General features: G+C 39.7%; 1 protein-coding gene across 2 annotated transcripts in view; it reads right to left on the bottom strand.

Annotated features, from left to right (window-relative positions):
• Positions 1-1,024: 1,024 nt before the first annotated feature.
• LOC146470311 (EF-hand calcium-binding domain-containing protein 6-like) overlaps positions 1,025-20,491 on the bottom strand; it is a 29,974-nt gene continuing 10,507 nt past the window's right edge. For both annotated transcript variants that reach the window (XM_085122369.1, XM_085122370.1), the window contains 24 exons: positions 20,028-20,188; positions 19,861-19,927; positions 19,601-19,701; positions 18,668-18,743; positions 18,460-18,555; positions 17,955-18,013; positions 17,568-17,675; positions 17,275-17,362; positions 16,231-16,469; positions 14,407-14,622; positions 13,297-13,447; positions 12,268-12,347; positions 11,725-11,880; positions 10,811-11,024; positions 9,394-9,498; positions 7,985-8,071; positions 6,791-6,946; positions 5,919-6,155; positions 5,331-5,444; positions 5,111-5,198; positions 3,320-3,404; positions 2,624-2,723; positions 1,892-1,990; positions 1,025-1,468 (listed from right to left, as the gene is read on the bottom strand). In XM_085122369.1, the coding sequence (XP_084978495.1) occupies positions 1,295-1,468; positions 1,892-1,990; positions 2,624-2,723; positions 3,320-3,404; positions 5,111-5,198; positions 5,331-5,444; positions 5,919-6,155; positions 6,791-6,946; positions 7,985-8,071; positions 9,394-9,498; positions 10,811-11,024; positions 11,725-11,880; positions 12,268-12,347; positions 13,297-13,447; positions 14,407-14,622; positions 16,231-16,469; positions 17,275-17,362; positions 17,568-17,675; positions 17,955-18,013; positions 18,460-18,555; positions 18,668-18,743; positions 19,601-19,701; positions 19,861-19,927; positions 20,028-20,188 (3,057 nt within the window). In that variant the 3' untranslated portion in view covers positions 1,025-1,294. The remainder of the gene's footprint in view (positions 1,469-1,891; positions 1,991-2,623; positions 2,724-3,319; positions 3,405-5,110; positions 5,199-5,330; positions 5,445-5,918; positions 6,156-6,790; positions 6,947-7,984; positions 8,072-9,393; positions 9,499-10,810; positions 11,025-11,724; positions 11,881-12,267; positions 12,348-13,296; positions 13,448-14,406; positions 14,623-16,230; positions 16,470-17,274; positions 17,363-17,567; positions 17,676-17,954; positions 18,014-18,459; positions 18,556-18,667; positions 18,744-19,600; positions 19,702-19,860; positions 19,928-20,027; positions 20,189-20,491) is intronic.

Genomic DNA, 20,491 nt, shown 5'->3' on the forward strand with positions numbered 1-20,491 from the left:
GGTGAAATGAACACTTTAAGATCTTGTCAGCTTTCATGGAGGTTTCACAGGGAAAAAATGTTTCATTTTCGAAATTTACAACTGGAAATTTATGGGAAAGCAAAAGGACGCGGTCGATAAATAATTCTTATTTAGCAAGAGCTTGTCATAGTTCATTATTTTTACTTGAGGATTGCGTGGACTGAACTCCAAAGGAAAAATTTCACGCATTTATGTCGGGCATGAAATGTAATGCGATACTTTGTTGAACATATTTCCCTTTGTGAGATCGGCTTGCCCTACAGTAATTTTGTAATTTTAATTCCCAAAAAAACTTCACTTGCCCATCGGGCAAGTGATGGTTAGAATCCACTAGCCCGATCGCGAAATCCAGTAGCCCCGGACTATCGGGGACACGAATTTGCATGACGTAGCTGCACATGGCGTGCTCCTATGAACTTTGAATAAAAAAAAACACGTGATTTTTTTTAATCGGCGCATCAGAATAATCGGCTTATTCAATCTGTACAGAATAATTTGACAATCATTTTAATAGTACAAGAATGGTCATTTTTCGTTACATAATCGGGCAAAGATATAATTTCTTTTAGCTCTTGGGGAAGTTTCCGTAGCCGTCTAAATTTCAATTACTATGTGTCATCTGCATTCACGAGTTGGCTCACAGGAGCCTTTGATTTCGTCCTGAAGACGCATTACATGTGTCTGTTTACACTTCCAGCCAAAAGTTTGCCCCCAGATCCCGAAGTATGTGACCAAATCTCATTGCCAGTGCGTCAAATCCCATTTTCCTTGTGAAAAACGGGCAAATCTCAGATCCCATTTTATCTCTGCAGTACCCTATTAAGTTCTGAATCAAGTGAAAAGTTGTACCCGATTTCATGACAGAAAGACAGAAATAGTTGTAAGACGATAGCATCAGCAGGTTTTTCAGTACATTAAAAGATTCATTTAGCCCGGTAGTACAGTGACATTATCCGTATTACTGTAGCCTTGCTTGTAATCCTTGTGGTCATAACAAGAAACATTTACAGCATTTTCCTTTAATTTACAAACACTTACTTCAAAGAGATTTACAGTGTCTTTTCATCACCCACAGATCAATCCAATAAAATAACAAAACGAGCCTTATGTATCCTTTACAAGTGATTCTTTTACTTTTATATACAACGTTTAAAAATAACGGGAGATAATATACCGCAGAGGACCTTCGATTTTTACATCCATCCATGGACATGTTTCTCTAAGCATTCAAAGTTCATGCATCAGGCAAAGCACCCCACAAGAGAAAACAGTTTCACTCTAAATGGGCTCGGAGGAAATCGTTGTAAGAAATTTTTCCCGTTATGTTCTTATCGTAAAACGAAAACAAGTGGAAGAACTCTTCTTCGTTTAAGTCAATCTTGAATTTCCTCATCATCTGCCTGAACTCAATAAGCGAGCAAGTACCAGAGCCGCTTTTATCCAAGGCCTGCAGAAAAAAAAAAACAATGAATGAACGAACGAACAAACGAAAAACTGAACTGAAAGACTGACTACACAAGTTTGGAGTCTAGCCTAAGACGGAAATTTTTGAACAAAACCAAACACCTACAAGAACTCATTTTTTAGTTTTGTGCTTAGTGACCTGGCCTTGGTTGTAAGTGAGGCTGGGAGTGACCTTGTTTTGATACAAACCTCACTGCTTCTCATATGTAGATCATGCCGTTCTTATGCTAACTAGTTTGCATCTACATATGAAAAGCAGTGAGGTTTCTATCAAAGCAAGGTCAACCCAGCCTCGCTTCCAATCCAAGGCCAGGTCACTAAGCACACAATTGTAAAATGGCCCATTAGAACTAAATTTCAAGTTTCCCAAGGGAACAATTTCAGGCGATAATGTGACTTGTCTTACCCTGAATGCTCTCCTCATCTCCTTCCAGTCGCGCCGCACTGGGGCTCGGATAGTGGCCATCAGTTCAATCAGCCTATCACTCATTACCCCTGGGCTGGTCTGTAACAAAACGCAACTAGTCAATCATATTGAAATTTAAGACCTGGGGATCCTGTTGACATTGATTTGTGGAGCTGTTGTAAGAACAATACGTCTTATAATTTCACTCACGCTCAAAAGTCCAATGTCATTTATACCGTAAAGTTCGGAGCAGCGATCCCGAAAAAAGGCGATATAAATATTTGTCGCCATCCAAGAAAATTGTGATAAATTATGATTTTTTTCTAATAAAACCCCTTCGGGGGGGGGGGGGGGGGGAGCATACTCCCTTTTAGGTACGTGCGGATCCGCTTTGGGTCAGAAGTTTTAACCATTTTGGTCTGAAAATCTGATAAACGAGTATGGATTTTTCAGCAGCGGGAATGGATTCTAGAGAACAGGCCCCGGTTGTTCAAAGAACAGATAAAAAATGTAATGTAATCAACATATTCAAAACGAGTCGATCGTGTTCCCTTCGCAGGACGCTACAAGGATTCAAATTACATTCCAGTCAGATGAAGAATTGCAATTTTATCCTGTACTATCCCAAGAAGGATAAGAAAGATAAGAACGATACTCTATATAAACACACGTTTAGGTATTATGCCTTCGGGCAGCGTGTAGTGAAATTCAAACTTGTCATTTCCGTCTTACCGGCATTCTGGTTGGCTGTAGCTTGGGCCTCGCAAAAGAGTTACTATCTTGAGACTTCATATTCAACACAAAGTGCCGCATGAAATCTTTGTACACAACTCTAAAGGAAGAAAGAAAAATGCTTGTTTAATGCAACACGCAAGGTTACAATAGCATCAAGGCGATTGTTCTTAAAGACATGAAAGCCAGGCATTTCACTAATCTAGAAACCTTACGAAGGCCAATATAAAGAAGTTTATATGGGGAGGCCCCACTGACCCCGCGGTCCAAACCCTCATCTTTTTATATACCATTTTGGACAGAAAAGGTAGCCCTTTCACATACCTATAGTAGAAACACTGCGTCTCTTTTCGGTTCGTCTGTTCGAGATATTTTGAAAGAGCCTTTTTAAAAATACCCTAATGACAGCTTTCCCTGCCCTTGTCCAAACCTCAGTTCGTGAAATCCTTACCCTTTAATATCCCTACAGCCTGAAAAAGGTATACCCTCGGGCGGAGCTTCCCCGTATGGTCCATTATACAGATTACACCCCCCTCCCCTCCCAGAAAAAAAAAAATGCTCATTTACCAACTAACTCTTTCGAACTCGAAAGTAAGAAACATATCTTGTAGAAACGGATTGAACCGGTGAGTTATTCAAATTCACTGTGAAGTTCTCGATAGTGAGAGTACCGTACATGGAATGCTTCAACCTTACCCTCCTTTTTCTTCACTGCTGTGTTTCTTCCACAAAGACAAAAGCTCGTTTGGGGTGAGCTCAATATCATGCTTCCACAAAATATCTGATGAAAAACAAAGCAAAGGTTCTTTTAAAATAAACTGGAAGTCCAACTCGACAAGAGCACCACTAAATACCACTAAATATCAGCACATTTGAGATAATGATATATCAACAATAACTATCGTCTGGTGCTAAAACATGCACGGATTTTGTCCGCAGACATATCTGTTCCGAGAAGCGAAGACGTTTTCAGAGAGGGAGGCTCGAGGAAAACTGAGAGCCTTGAGGAGCAAATAATGTCCAGTGACAAAACAATGAGAATGATGTGTTATTCAGTCAGTGACACAGGCATACTCGGATAAAGGAAATCCGATTGCTCCAATCAGGAGTCGAACCTAAGACCTTCCGATTACTAGTTCGGATGCTCTACCACTGAGCTACAGGAGACTCATGGGAGCTAAGGCCATTAAACTAGGTTCGTGGGACAAACATCCTGCATACTGCTAGGATTTAAATGTCGAACGTGTGGTAAATGAAATAAATGTGATGGTATATTTCCAGCCTGGTAAATGAATGAGAATGATGTATTATTCCAGAAAGTGACACAGGCATACTAGGAAAAAAGAAATCCGAGTGCTCCTATCAGGAGTCCAACCTAAGACCTTCCGATTACTAGTTCGGATGCTCTACCACTGAGCTACAAGAGACTCAACTAAGGCCATTAAACTAGGTTCATGGGGCAAACATCCTGCAAACTGCTAGGACAAAATGATATTTCATGATTATTCTCACAGCCAAACAACGGTTATTATCATTCGATGTATTTTTTCTCCTTTCTCATTAGCCGAGAGCAAACCACGTGACCTGCAAATAACTACCTACAAATAATGGCTTGCTCATGCGCAATACTGTACAACTGCTGCAAATAATATTCTACTCATACGTAATTGAAATCACGCTCGTGTGAAAATAGCAGATCGCTTCCCTGAGCTGTCAGAGAGTGATTTAAAAAACTCGGTGATCGAATGATGAGACAATTATTGAACTCGGTTATCGCAAAAGATCGTGATTTGTCAGTGAATGCTCGCCACTGACAAATCACGATATTCTGCTCAACCTCGTCCAATAATTGTTAATTGTTTGTATTACTGTGTAATTTGGCGCATGCGATTGAACCTACTAATCAGGCCGATAAATTGGAAGGTGTAAATCAGCCTTAACAGTTCCAGATTGTTTGACCAGGCAGTGATATTGTAGGGAGAAATAAGATACCGATCACTATTGGGTTCGCTGTAGTGCGACAGAGGGCGTTATTTGACAACATCAATATGGCAGAGCGTTTTGCTGTTGGAACGAAAGAGGGCACGTTCCAACAGCAAAACGTTCTGCCATATTGATGTTGTCAAATAACGCCCTCTGTCGCACTACAGCGAACCCAATAGTGATCAGTATCTTATTTCTCTCTATAATATCACGGCCTGGTCAAACAATCAGATCATGAGAATCAATGAAACGGTCACCAAGGATGAAATTTATCGATTTTTCAACAAATTTTCCCAACATAAAACATAACAAATACTGGTACATGTATTCGGGGAACAGCAAGGAGAAATACGCCTGTTGATATTGGGGGAAATTTCTTGAGGAATATCATCTGAAATTTCCCAGTTTGAGTTAAGGCATATTGCGTCACGTGACGTATTTTAACCAATCATAGCAAGCAAACACATTTGCTGGATAAAAGATTGAAAGGACGTCCCAACTCACCTTTGAGTTGTTCAAAACTCACTATTCCCTTGTTTCTACTGTCGATGTTTCTGAAGGATTTCTGGATGTGCTGCCAGCGACGACAAATCTAAATAACAGGAAAAAATGCACAATTACGGATCTACGGCTATTCCCAGGGGCAATTAAACAAAAAACAGAAAACAACTGTCTAGGTACACCTTACTCAAACTACAAATATATATTCATTATGAGAACTCACCCCATCTTTTATTTTTCTTTCCACGTCACTGGCTGATGGAGGCGGAGTCACAAACTCGGCTGATGGGATTCTGACAGGTAAGCGTACAGGCGACACTGCGGGCTCGTATGAAGCCTGAAACAGAGAAGCGGTCTCACCAAACGAAGGACTGTGTAAAATGCCAAGGCGCTTTCTTTTCTTCTGAGCATTAAAAACTTCTCTTTGATACATTTTTTTGACGGTTACTATTGGTTTACTATTGGGGGGAAGGGGGAGGATTTATCATCTTAAGAAGAAATGGAGATAGAATTATTATTTTTTGTGTGTGCCTGTGCCGTGCGAGTTATTCCGCGTTGAAGGACGTCAAAGTAAAAACAAACGATATTGGAACATGCAACCGGTAATAGTCAGGACATAATAGGAAATAGACCATTTTCACCATCTAAATTTAATCGAAGGCTCATAGGCATGCTTGAGCTGAGCAGAGGGCTTATAATTACTGGGATATTTGATACTAAAACTTCAACACATTTTTGTGGTAGTAGAAGCGTAAAAGTATCGCAACAGAATGGGTGCCTATTTGGGACTTTAGGGTATTATTTGCCTTACCCCTCTGTCGCGTGACTGAGGTGGTGTTGTTGACGCGGCTCGCGACACATCAGCTCGCGAAGAAAACATTTTAAGGAAATCCCTGTAATCCACTTTGCCTTCTGAATTCTTGGGAAGCTGATTCCAAATAAGGCTGAACTGATCGCTGGTCATACGGAACGCATGCTCGTTGAGTATTTCGTGGAGTGAACTGGCGCTAATTGTTCCAGTATGATGAATGTCTTTGTCCGTGAATGACTGGGAACAACAAACAATAATAAATTTGTAGTTGCATGAGCAAGATATTATTTTAAAAACTCTTAAACACGGACTCGCACTATAAAAGGAACCTCGACCTGGTCAAGCCGCCAGTCATTTTATTGTAGACACTGAGCTGTGAACATCGCAGACTCGGTGCGACAAGATACAATAGAATATTGACAGAATAAATTTGAAATTCGTATACGTATTTGCCTTGTGAATAAAGCTAGAGAATTGCTAATTTGTTTTTGCGGCTCAACTGCAATATATTATGTCCAAGATATTCTTTCAACAGCTAAGGTTATTTTTTCAAGACACGTTTGGCTTTATTGCTTGAAATACCGATTCCACAACTTTGACTTCCTACTTGCTCACTATATTCGTCATCCCTAATGTGACGTTGAAGCGATGACTGTGTGACAAAGGAGGGAGAAGCTATCTTTTTATAGTGCGGGTCCTTGTTTAAAGTGATGTTCTCTTGTTTCACTGCGGTTTACGTTGAGCTTTCAGTAAGGACAAGGTAACTTACGTTAATCTCATCACTGGTGACAGACTACAAACCAGATTGCAAAGAAAATCCACTCTAAGATGTGACATTACTAGGATGCAACAAAGATGGAAGATATATTCACCTTTGCTAGGCTGTAAAACCTCGCCACTACAACTTCTCGAACTTTCTTTTGCACCTCGGCGTCAGTCATTCCACGCGTTCGCTTACTGACGTAATCAGCGGTTCTTTGACGTTTATCGGATGAGGGATACAAACTCTCCAGCCACTTGCGACTGGCCTAGGAACGAAACAGAACGTGCTGTGAGGTTCAATGTTTGCCAATTATTCTTCTGAAGACCAGCTTGTATTCTGCTAACGTGACTTTGCAAACTTTAAAATGTCATGTGACGATGCCTTTATATTATAATGCATATTAACATGGTAAAATTAAGTTGGTAAGTCAAACTCAAACAACAACAACAACGACCCTTGGGAAACCTGTTCCTTCACACTAGAAACTTTCAGAACCTTTAAGCTACCGCTTAAATTCGAGTTTGACGACAATACTTTCTATGCTACTTCTCTTTCGCGTTTGAAGTAAACAGCTCGTGTTTACCTAACCGTCACACATCAAATGTGAGTTTCACAACCTCAAACAGTTGGCGAGCCCTGGCCCAGTGAAGAACTAGAGACTAGTTCTATTGTGGTCAGATGCGTAACCTTACGTGTTCGTGAACTCCTGTTCAACTCGTTACTGTCAACATGAGTTTGAATGGTTTACTTTGCTGTTTTCAAGCGACTTAAACCCGCAGGTGAGACAAGCCAAAATATTGACAGTTGTAACGTGCCGCACGTCATAGAAAAACCGCGCAAAGCCTTACACCTCGCGTTTGAACACTAAGGTTTCGCTTCTCTTTGAGCTGTTAACGACCAAAAACAAGCGACTGTTGACAGGCTAGAAATCTATCGCCTTTGCGTGTGCGAATACAATAAGAATTACGACCGGCTTTCAAATTACGACTGCTTTGAAGAAGGCACTGTAAGAATACTTCACAAAGATCTCGGCCCGCTCTCTTAAGGTTTCATAGTGCGGAGTTCAAGGTACGGAAGGTAGAGCAAGGGGAATTTCGTTGAGTGGAGCGAAGGCTTTCTTCTCGAATAATCCTACCAGATTTATAACGCTTTACCGCGTATTATTATTATTAATAACGTTTAACCAAAAATAAACAAAACTCACAAAGAACATAGCAGGCACGTTCGGACAGTGTTTTGCCTTGACGGCATCCAAAGTGTCTTAAAATTTTACAAATAAAACTGAGAAATTGAAGCTTTTTACCTCAGCGTCTGATTTTTGAAAGCTCTTTAAAAAATCTTCACAGGATATCAAGCCTCCTTCGCCGACGTTTACTTTCTTCAACAGTGCCTGTGAAAAAAACAAAGCGTTTATTCAAATTCTGACAAGATCAACAGTTTGGCCTTTACGCAAACACAGATGACAGCGGCACGGACACGCGAGTAAAAAACTTCAATCGAACTGTCGAGTGTTGTCACATAAGGATTAAACAAATTAAAAGGGCAGCGTCACCTATTTAACTGTCACTTTGAATGGCCAAAAAACATAGTTGAATCGGTGGAATCGTTAAAATAATGGTTCAGTTTTATTAACAATAACCCTATTAGTGCACAGAAACACGTTTTAATTATGTTTGGCTGCGGATTGCTAGGATGAAAATGGATTGCAACTTGAAAAAAATTGGTCAATTTTTCCAAGTTGTTCTTGTGTATTTTAGAGAAGTCACTAAAACCTGATCATCATAGTTAGTTTTCCTTGGAGAAATCCCCTAATATTTCTTCCTGGTGTTCTAAGAGCAATTTCTTGTTAGCAAAAAGGCTTTTCGTCAAATATTTGAGCAGCTTGGACCAAAATACAGCAAAATCGCTATGGCAGTAACCCTTTAAGCACAAGCATAAACAGAAGCCTACCCATAAACACTGGCACATAAGGAGAACAAAAGGACAGGTTCTTGTAACCCTACCTAACGCAACATAGCGTAGGTTTACGCTCAAGAAAAACGCACAAGTTTGATTACCTCGTGCTATTTATGCTTGTCTCGCATAAATTTTTAGTAGGGATAATATTACAAGAAAAAAACTGTTTTCCTAGTGCTTGTGCTTCGTGAAGGCGTGCAGTCAAACCTCCTAATAGACTAACTCTGGTAAGAGATCTGGGCCCTGTGTGTTCAAAGCCCGATTAAGCTAATCCTGGATTAACGTGAACTCTGATTCAAGTTTAATTACTAGTAAGTAAAGATTCTTTCGTAAGATTTTTGTCCCTCTGTTTTGACTTAGGCGTTTCTTTATCATTAGCTTTTAAAAATTAGCTTCCAAAATCATTTTTAATGAGCGAGATGAAAACCTCGGTTAACTTTTAATCGTGGATTAGCGTTAATCGGCTTTTAAACAACAGGTAGGCAATTGCTTGTCCACAACACCAAATTTTCTCCTTTAAGTCAAATTTCAGCACCGTAATTGAGACCTCTCCTAGGCGATCATACTTCCTGTAATTTTGTGTGTTTGCTTGGAGAGGTTCTCTCGTGAGAAAGGGAACCATAATTAAAATTTCGAAAAATAGTTCGCGTCCGTGTTTGCTGGTCTTTCCTTCTGTTTTAAACTTCTAACTGGGCTCCAACTCCCGTCCTTAAGGCAAACGTCGTCTATAGTTAGCTACTATAAGCAATGGTTTACCTGAAACTGTTTATCAGACATCACAAAGCAGAACGCGTTGATTATCTGATGCAAATCTTCTTTAGAAACCAGTCCCATTCCTTCGCGGTCAAACGCAGCAAAAGCCTGGAGATGTAAGCAACAGTATAAATGTTTAAACCAAAATTTCGCTAAGCTGCTACAGGGTTTATAATTGGTGAACGTAAACCACAGAGTGGTACTACGATTCCTCAATTCTACCACCTTCTTGCTAGCCTGGGTCTCTTCCATTAGACAAACGTCCCGCTTTGGAATTCTAAGAAAATTTGTTGGAAATGGGATAGCACTTTCCAGTTAACCTTTCTTTGCTGCAAAACAAGCGCGTTCCACGCAAGAGTTTTCCGCCCAAACCAAACAACGTCATCAAACAACGGCTGAAGAACTTGTGCCAAAGTAGGAATGGACGAATGAAACGAAGTTCTCTGGGTTTTTTACCCCGACTTCCCAAACCATGAGATGATCTCGTAAGGTTTCTCCAGAAATTTCCGTTTCACACCATTACCCTTCTGTAAACGCAGTTTGGTAAGACTCTTTTAGAACTTCATCAGATCCTCAACGCGAACGGAAATATAGAAATTATGCAAACCCATCGAGCGCGCTAACCTAACTCCAAAGTAAAATAAAGGTTACATATGTAAAGAGACTGCTCGCAAGTCTAACAGACAATTAAGTCTATCACGTTCAACTGATGCCAGTTTTTCACCTGGGTGGGGAGGGACGATGCAGAGGAGCGTTTGTTGTACAGGAAAACCTATACACAGGAAGGGTGACCACCACTGAAGCATTTAGCTTGGAGTATTCAGTTCATTACATAATATTACGAACCTTCAGATTTAGGCTACGAGTACGAGATTGAGCACGAGTACGACTTTCAAATCTGGTTTGCGTGGTTTAGATAACCGCTTGTCATACAAATCTTGTTTCTAGGGGTCTTATTAGGAAGCTTAAACAACGACGACTGCGACGCCGCAAAACAATAGGTTTAATGAGCAAAAACAATCGCTCTGCACGTGCGTTTTACATTTTGGTACATTTCTTTACCGTCCTTTACAAAACAACATCGAGAAATGACCACATTTAAGGTTTTTTGGAGAACGTAAACGCACGACGGCGAATTTTTCATTTTCTTTCTCAGTTTGTACGCCACTCCTACCAATTTGGTTCCTGGATAGTTTGCCACTTTTGTAAAAGTTGAGCGAGTTGAAATAATTGCGAAGTAGCACAAATGAAATAAAGATATATTTTCAGGTGACGTCTTCATTGCCGTTGCCCTCGTCGTTGCTAAAGATCCCTGCTGGTAAACAACGGGAAGGAGCGAGAGTTCTGGGGATGCCACTGAATTGAAATTTGAAAGTCATACTTGTACTCTGCTCTGAAGGTCCGGCCTATTATTGCTTACCCTTTGAATGGTTTCAGGATTCTCGATGATTTTGTTTCTCAGCCTGTTAATGGCTGCATCTGGGGAGAGATGCTCGCGTCTCTCAAACACAACAGGGGTAACAACTTTGCCTGGTGTGTCCAGAGTGACGCGGCCGTATCCTGAATGCCTGTGATCCTGGAACGCACTGAGAAATTTCTCGTACGACAGCTTGTTTTTATGGGAGAGACCACACCTGGATAATACAACAAGGATAGTGTCAAGCAAAATACATGTACAGTTGTAGTTGTACAGGATGTTTCAAAAGTTCGTTCCGATTTAAACTTGTTAATTTTTTATAGAAATAAATCGTTTGTTAAAACTCTATCAATAAATTGAGGTAGAGAATTTATTAAAATAGCTGGCAATAGCAATTTTAATTGTCTACTAGATGCCTTTTTTTCGATGTTCGCGCCAAAAGTGCACTCAAGCGTTTTCCTGTACTGCCATTTTGCCAGTAAAATAATAAAAAAAAAATCAACAACAACAACAAACAAACAAACTGTAAACTACTATGATGTACTATAGAGGCATGCATGAAACTTTTTTTATCAGTCCTGATTACCTGTTCTGTTTTGGATGCGTCCCATAACTTCGTGATCGTAACACCGAGAAAGAGCCATTTCTGTTTTTGATGGTGAACCCTTTCTTTGAATTTAATAGAGTAAAGTTCACAAGTTCAGCCGAGATTTCTCAGACGTACAACGAGCGATTCACTTTCCTAAAGAAGTTTTCGTAAGTGTGCACACTGACCAAACCACCTACAAAAATTGGTTGTTTTAGCTGCCGATTATTGCGTTGCTTACTCGTCTCGTTATCCCTGCAGTCTTGATTGCGGCTCGCCTCCAGAATTAATCATTACTATTTTGTAGACTTAACCAAAGTTTCATACTGACCTGTCGAGGAGAATATTGAGCTGTACGTCGTCCAGGAAGTAATGGAAATTAAACAGTACTTTCTGAAGTTCTTGTCTGGATATGTAGCCATCTCTGTTGGTGTCAACTGTCTCAAATGCCTTCCTCAGACTTTCATATCCATCACGGAAACGATCCCTAAAATGAGATGAGGAGATTAATGAGCAAATGAGTGAAGCTGAAATCAAATGAGAACACCGGAGAGAAATTCTCCCAGCTGACACCATAAGAAATATATAGAACGTAAGGAGAATATGCATCTTGAAAATGGGGCTTAAGGGATTAAACCGCGAGCGCAAGCACGATAATCAAAACATTTTAATCCTTGAGCTTGCGAGGATCTGTATGAACTCATGCGCGCACGCTTCTGCCAGCCTATCAAGCCAAAACAAGGCTTTACAGTTGACTTCTTAGTGATGGGTGCTGTAATTACTTGAGTTTTAGTTTTTTGACTTGTTAAATACCACTGAGAGCTACTAAGCAGATTTTTATCAGCTTAAAAGTGCACATGTGAACCAAACTCACCTCAAACGCTGCTCAACCTCGAGTGCGGATAAGAACGAAGCGGCATGAGCTTGATTCCACGTAGCAGCCAGGTGCATGTCCTAACAAGGAAGTAAATAAACCTGATGATTCTTGACTACTTAGAATCGACAAGCTGTACTTAGTAAGCACTGCCTTCTACAAAAGCAGTTTTCCAACTTCGTGAATCTTCAGGAGAATAGCATTGGGAGGAGGGATGGCGCACTGGTGAAAGCACTCGCCTACCACCAATGCGGCTCGGGTTCGATTCTTGGACCCGGTGTCATACCTGGGTTTAGTTTGTTGTTGGTTCTCGTCCTTGCTCTGAGAGGTTTTTCTCCGGTTACTCCGGGTTTCGCCTCTCCTCAAAAACCAACATTTCTAAATTCCAATTCGACCTGGAAAGTTTCCCCAATTAGCGTTCTGCGATTTATTTGGTACTTGTTTGGCAATTCGGTGTTATTCCGTTAGACAACATTTTTCCAGTAGATAAGCTGACCCTTCTATTTGTAATCCGACTGCATAACAATAACAATGCATTGGAATGACCTTATTCAAAGAATACACAGAACGATCACAACAAATCCCTTCAATCGGGAATTCAGAGCCACTGTAATAATTATGTCCAATACAGTTTTAAGCTCGTGTCTCTACAACAATAATTCTAAGCTCAACTAAGAATGAATGAATGAATGTATGTCGTGGTGAATAAATAAATAAATAAATAAATAAATAAATAAATAAATAAATAATAAATGAATAAATAAGTGTTTACGTACCGATTAATCTGGCCGATTTGGCCAAATTAAAAAAAAGAAGATGAGTGAGCCGACAAAAGTCGGCCTGATGTAAAAAACTCTGTGGCAATGCTAATGGGATAGAAAGCCATACTTTTGGCGAATTTGGTCATTGCATTGTGTATGCTACGTTAGAAGGTCTTAGAACGTTTCTGTACGTGTTTTATGAGCGTTTTTAGGGTTTTCGTACGCTGAGAATTATAAGTAAATGCACCAGTGGCAGTAGATTACAGACCTGTTGGTTTCTGTACATGCTCTCCATAACCTGTTGACTCTGTTCTGCTATCAATGTACTGGGTCCATGCACGTCACCGGGCGCCAGTTCTCCTCCTAATCTTGCCAGGAACTCCTTGTGATCCACATAACCATTACCGTCAGTGTCATACCTAAAAAAAAAAAAAAAGAGAAGAAATAAACCAAAAGATTATTACACAATTTGCGATTCAACTCCTGTATTAATCCATGCAAAAAAGTCCTGCTATCAAAAGTAGTTGTTTTTTCCCTTTTTAATTTATAAAATTTTCTTCACCGTAAAGAAATATTGAACTTTAACTTTGGCGCTTTTATTTTGCTATAACAGAGACATTTACAATCTCGTTTACGGCAAACGGCAAACGTGAGATTCGAGTTTATGTTTTGTTAAATAAAAATTAAAAAAACAGTACATGGATGAGAATGGTACAAAATAATTCTGCCCTTTGATGCTAAAGCAAAACTACTTAATTTCAGTGAGAATCTGAAAACAGCGAGCGGCACATACAGGGTAAACATGGTCACGTGTTCATCTCTGCCGTTTGCTGTCGACGTGATTCTAAATCTCTCTAATAATGGGGCGGTTTTTTACGACAGAAATTAAGCTTCGGCTTAGTTAAGCCGCGAAGTAGACGAAAATGTACTGTTTATACGAAGGTACGGCTTAGCTCACCTGCGATTTAGCTAATATAAGATGGGACCTAAATGTCATATTGTGACGCAATTATACGGTAAGTTGACGACTTCGCTATGATGCGGATAATTTAATTCCCAAACAGACTAAGGGGCATGGCGGAGAGAAAATTAATAGCTGGTTTGAAATTCATGTTGATAAGGTAAACTGGATTAGGTGTTTGCCCTTCGCAAGAGAGGATGAGGTCTGACAAAAGGCTAACGCTCGAAAACTCAACTTTTGTATCTCAGCTTATCTCTTTACGGTGGCCGATTTACCTATATATAGCAAATCTCTTATCTTTCAACATGCACAAATCATGGCGTCAGTTAGCAATCTCAAAAGTTATCCTCTACTCTCTTTCTTAGTAACGGAACAGGAAAACTAGAGAAGCTCCTTGAAGCTGAGCTCATCACTTACTTGTCCCATAACTTCTTAAATTCCTCCTTGTTGAGCGGGATCTGGAATTTATACAGGACTTTTCTGAGTTCTTTCTTCGTAACAATTCCATTTCCATCGCTATCAAAAGCAAGGAAAGCTTTTGCTACATCCTCGTTTTGTTCCCAAGCTTTTCGTTTGATGACATCGTCCGCTTGTTCCGCAGTCAGGTAGTTCAGATCATGCGTTTCGTTGAAGCTGGATGAGAAAGTTAAAGAAACGTGTTACAGCAAATCACTTCGTGGCTAAATATCATTAAGGTAAGTTAAATTCGATCACCGGTCCATCTGCAAAGTTCTATGCGGGGCGCCCTCAGGAAATTTCAGGGAAAACTGCTTTGCCTACCATTGCTAGCTTGCTTGCATTTCGGTCGCTATTCATTTATGTTGGCAAGCAGATAACATACGCATGCTAGCCGGAAAATAAGACGAGACAGATTGTTGTATCAGTTTTGAATTTTACTTATAGCGTAACGTTGCGGTTCCTTGAGATTCCTTCTGCGCTGTATTCTGACGGTGGTAGATATGCTTTTGAACAGGAGAAACAGAGACCTTGGCAAAATCCCTAGTTAATGGCTTTCGAACAACCACGCCCTGGTTATCAACCCTGGAACCTCAAAAATGCTCATTTTTAAGACGACTTGAACTAACAGTAGCAGCTTTGAAGTCGGACGAAAAAACCCTTCTTCTGCAAACCGGCTCTGTTATTGACCTAACGTCTGATAAAACAGCAAGGCATATCCAAGGAGTGCAAAGAAAGAACACAATTTTCCAGCGGTTTTCCAGGTTCCGGCGAGAAAATTTCAATTATCCAAATGTTCTCTAGACATTCTACAATCGTGGGCAAAACTAGTTAAGAAAGGTGCGAATTTTTTGTTCATATATTTCAATCTCCCTTAGGGAAACACTGTCTTGAGGGTAGCAAATCTTCACTCTCCCCTCACCTCCGCCTCACTCAATGTTGCTTTGAAGTAATATGTCAAAAACGAGGGCGAGTGCTTTATCACGGGTTCCAAATACTGAGAAACAGATGAAAGCACGAGGCCGCAGGCCGAGTGCTTTCATCTGTTTCGAGGTATTTGGAACCCGTGATAAAGCACGAAGCCCGAGTTTTTGACATGTCTTCTCAAATGAAACAATAAGAAATTAATCTCATCAAAATGCAAATGTTTGATCTCAGATGAAAAACATGTTTCATCTCAGATGAAAACCTGGTGGTGTTTCATCTGGTGTTTCATTGGGGTATCAAGATTCATCCACCTGACCGAAATGGAGGTCATTTATTGGCTTTTGACTGCATGAATTATTAATGAGTTTGAGAACACAATATCAAAAACCTCGAAGTTCGTCAAAAATGCTCCGCTACGAGTGGTATTTTCAACTCTCTTCTCGGTGTTTGATATGTGATGAAACACTGAGTCTCGTGTTTGATATATTACATGAAACACTGCGACAAGTGTTTGATATTACGCCTCAAACAAACTGATTTTGAAGGGGAAATTAAGAAAAACGAGGAGTTTTTCATCAGATATCCAATCACTTCACAGTGCATGATTTTCTTTGTCTTTGGCTTTTGAATTATTAATGAGTTTGAGAAGGCCGGATGATGACCCAGGCCTGTATTTCAGCGGCGGACCAACATTGATGAGGGGGCCAGGGCTGAGTTGTCGATCAGTATCACTGTAGCGGTCGAATTTGAAAATCGGCTAAAAGTTTCTTAACAGTTTCGTCCATCATTGCAGTTGCAGTGCGGATACTTTTTATAATACAGAAAATAGAAGCAAGTCTTCTTTGCCGCATTAATTACCTGTGATTGGAGTACAGCCACGGATGGCCTTCCTCCACAGTCTCCACGTGTTCAAACCGTTTGAGGAATTCTCTGTAGTTTAGTTTAGCTCCTTTCTGTATGTTAAGGTTTGTCATGAGTTTGTCAAATTCCTCATCCGACAACATAAACATGAACGAGTCCAATATCCGCCTAAATTCCGGTCTAGTTACCAGGCCATTGCGGTCAAAATCAATCTTCTGGAATGCTGCACGTAAATCCTAGACGAGAAAAAAGGAAAACAAATCGAGAAAAGGTCTGAGCATCTTGAAAAACAACAATAACAACAACACATCTGCGTAAATTATTTATACTAATTTTTCACTGACAACGAGGGAAATGGAAAAGAAAAAAATACTTAGTTTAGTAAAGCACGACGTTTTCTGAAGTTATTTTTCTTCTCTACTTAAAATTTGCATTTTGTAATCTATCCCAAGTTTGTCGTTTGAGCGAAAACTTAGATGGAGAGTTTTAACAGTCTGCTCGGTTCTCATTTACCAGGTTTTAAAAAAAAAACTGTCTATATTTTTTTTCTCTTTCAAAACGTCACTAAAAATTAATGTTTGGTTTATCAACGAAGTTGATAACTAAAGGTAATTTAGCCACCGTAAAGTGATTCGAGTGCTGACGTTTCGAGCGTCAGCCCTTCGTTAGATTGGATTCGCTCTGATAAAGGGCTAACGCTCGAAACGTCAGCACTCAAATCTCTCTACGGTGGCTAATTAACCTTTAGTAATCAACTCTGTTGAAAAACCAAACATTCGTTTCTACTACCCAATGAAGCAACACCCCAGTTTCTTTAGAAACTAACCCCCTTATCCATTTGCCTCTTTCAAAGTTATTTAGACCCACGGATAAGTTCATTTTCCTTTTATATTGCATGACGAAAATGCACAACGAAGCGTACAACATAACGTTAACGCCTTGAGCAGAGATGCTTCGTTGAAATACCAGAAAACATACGCATAACACATTGTTGCAACCTATCTATGAACTGCCCAATCACCTGTTGTTGACATTTCTTACCTGAAAGCTCTCTCTGAGTTTAGTTCTCAGCCTTGCCTCGACAGCATTCGCTGTCATGGACTCCTCCTGAGGCATTGGAAGGTTGTATCTGCAAAGACAACAAGATGAGTGTGAGAAATGTAAGTTACGACCTGTCAAACAGGGCTAACAACAAAGTGTGTGAGCAAAGTAGCACCCGTGTAATGTAACAGAAAATGAAATTGCCTCCCGCGAGGTGTTGTTTAGAAGGTAGATAGGGCGTGTCTGAATCAACAGACATGGCCAGATAATTATAAATTCAAAGCAATCTTTACCTGTGACTTGGGTATTCAGTCACTTTCTCCCCCACACCAAATGAGCGGCGATCCTGGAAATTGTCCAAGAATTCCATGTACGAGAGCTTTCCTTTGTGAAATCCCAGCCTTAAAAGAAACAGTGATACGATCATTTCAGATCACTACTTGGCAACTTGGAGCTTTGGTCATTACTAGGTCACCAGAATTTAATCCAGAAATCACGTTTTTAATTCTCGAAAGATGAGATTAGCAATAAGCCTGCACATAAATCTAACGATTACGGTAAATGCAGCTGTCTACAGGCCAAAGATGGGAAAAAAGGGTGCCTTGTTTAACCCAACGAGTCGTCAGATTTCCATTCAAGCTTTTTACTTGTGTGTTAAAGAAATATTAAAGAAAACTAACCTGGCACTTAGAATGCGAAATTGATCATCAGTCATATATAAGCCAAGGCTATTTAAAACCTGCAAATGTACAAGAAAAAAGAATAACATGTTTTCAACAATAAATCAGAGGATGAGAAAAGACAATCTACTGCGTAAACATTTTGGTGATCTAATAGCAGGTCATTTTTTAACCCCCTGCAAGCAAGCCAGCAAGCTGCTTTACGTTAAGCAAGGCAACGACAAATACAACAAACTTATTTGTATTCAACATTAGCTAGATTAGATTACAAGAAGATTAAACTACAGCAAGAGCAAGAGCTACCACAAGGCTCTATCCTTTGACCATCCTTAACCATTTCTCTTACTAATGATGACATAGCAGTGTTTCTTAATACAATATTGACATCTATGCAGATGATAGAACCCTGTCTTTGAGTTCGCTAGAAAAGACATCTCCTTGCTTTAAGCCATGCATTAGTAAGGAACTGAAAGATATGTTGAAAACTGGTCCAAAGAAAACATACCATTCTAAATTCTTTTCTTGAAATTTTCCCATCTCCATCACTATCAAACTTGACAAATGTTTTCCTGAAGTCTGGAGACCTCTGAGAGATATACTCCTGAAACACATACAATTAAATGCATTTATACAGACATCTCAGTTCAATAAAGGTTTTGATAAAAAGCACTGCAGAAACCTCTAAATACTGATATTCAAAATTTTAATGTTACCTTGAGGATTTCCATGCATTCATTGGCTGATTTTTGGCCTGTTAAGTTGAGAGCTCTTTCTTCTGCCAACTCCTGTCTGTTAAATACAAGAAGCTATGTGGTCAAGGAGATTGCAAAACTTAGTTTGCAAGCCACTGTAACAAGGAAGCCTCATCCTATAAGCCTTTTGGTTTCTGTTTAGGATTCTTCACCGCTTTCTATTGTGCATTTGAGTTTGATTTGTAGTTCTAACTTTGACTTGACTATAGGGAAAAAAAAAAGATCAGGCAAAAATAGACCAAACTAGCTATCTCATTGTTCAAACATTAATTAAAAGTACAAAGTGAAAGTGAAAAGGTGAATGCCATTACAATAAAGTGAAAGACATTTTGAGCTCTGTATATTTCTTTACTGTATGTTAACTGGACTAAAAGACCTTTTGATGACTTTGTTGTCTTGTTGGGGGAGCAGGGATGGCATGTGCAGTGGTGAGAGCACTTGTCTCCCACCAATGTGGCCCGGGTTCGATTCCCGGACTTGGCATCATGTGGGTTGAGTTTGTTGTTGGTTCTCATCCCTGCTCCGAGGGTTTTTCTTTCCAGGTACTCCAGATTTCCCCTCTCCTCAAAAACCAACATTTCCAAATTCCAATTTGATTGCTCAGAACATTAGCGTTTAATGCTAGAGGCCTAACAATGTAGCTTCAAAAACTGAGGGTAAATAAAATGATTTATTCATTTCTTATATCTTTTTTTGTTGCCATCCATGGAATCATCATAAATACCAACTCTCCAGGATTAGCCAGGTGCCTCCCATACAGGAAAACAAATCTCTCAGATAAAAGCGACTTTTCACCGATGTTCTCTGCAGTTCAGTGGGATTTTTTTTAAATCCCAAACTGGGGATAGAAAAGTGGAGAGAGTAAGACACTTTTAACCAGGTTGATCTCTGTACCTTGCATTTTGATCCTCTTTCAAGAACTGAACCTTTGCTTCATTTTCATCATGGATTCTTGTGCTCAAACCATTTATATCTCCTCCAATAATATCAACACCCTAAAAAGGAAAAGCAAAGAAATCTTGACTGCAAGAATGCATTCATCTTAAAAAAAAGAAAGCAAAAACAAACACACGTACATGTAGCTTGGTGCTGACTTAATTTGCTACAGAGTATGGACCAAAAGATCATTGTAGTGCTTCAAATTTTTGACCTACCAATTTACTAAGAAATTCTTGAAAATCAACACTTCCATCTGCATTCACATCACAGCGACTCCACATCCTAAGAATCAAAATCGGAAATCAAGACTTACTACAAGTATGTGTAATTATTACTGACAAATATTTTAAATACATTTGAGATCAACCTTTTTTGAACTTACAAATCAAAGTGATCATCAGAAACAGGGAGGCAGTATCTCTCCAGAAGCTGTTTCAGCTCATCCTGAGAAATAGACCCGTCTCTGTCGCCATCAATACCCAGGTATGCTGATGCAATTGCCTTCCAGTTATCTGTGATCTTTGATCGCAAGATGTCTTCTACCTAGAGTAGTACAAGCAACAGCAAAACTAAGTTTTAATCACCAAATGATGGGAAACGTTAGGCAAACATTAGTCAGTCTTAAAGTTAGATGCTTATTAAAAGGAGTCGTGGCAGACCTTTTTAAAAGTAAATGTACAATGTATGTCCACTAAAACCATTTCAGTGTGTATTCCTTGAGGGTTGAAAACATATTGGACGATACATCTAGGGTAAATTTTTTCTGTGCAATTTGCGTGGAGTATGCACAGAGCTATGTAACATCAAGTTAATCACTTTCCTTTGAATACTTTTTTCTAAAGGCCT

This window comes from Pavona decussata, unplaced genomic scaffold (genome assembly GCF_977016875.1).
Source record: "Pavona decussata unplaced genomic scaffold, jaPavDecu1.1 SCAFFOLD_114, whole genome shotgun sequence".
In the NCBI taxonomy this organism is placed as follows: domain Eukaryota; kingdom Metazoa; phylum Cnidaria; class Anthozoa; order Scleractinia; family Agariciidae; genus Pavona; species Pavona decussata.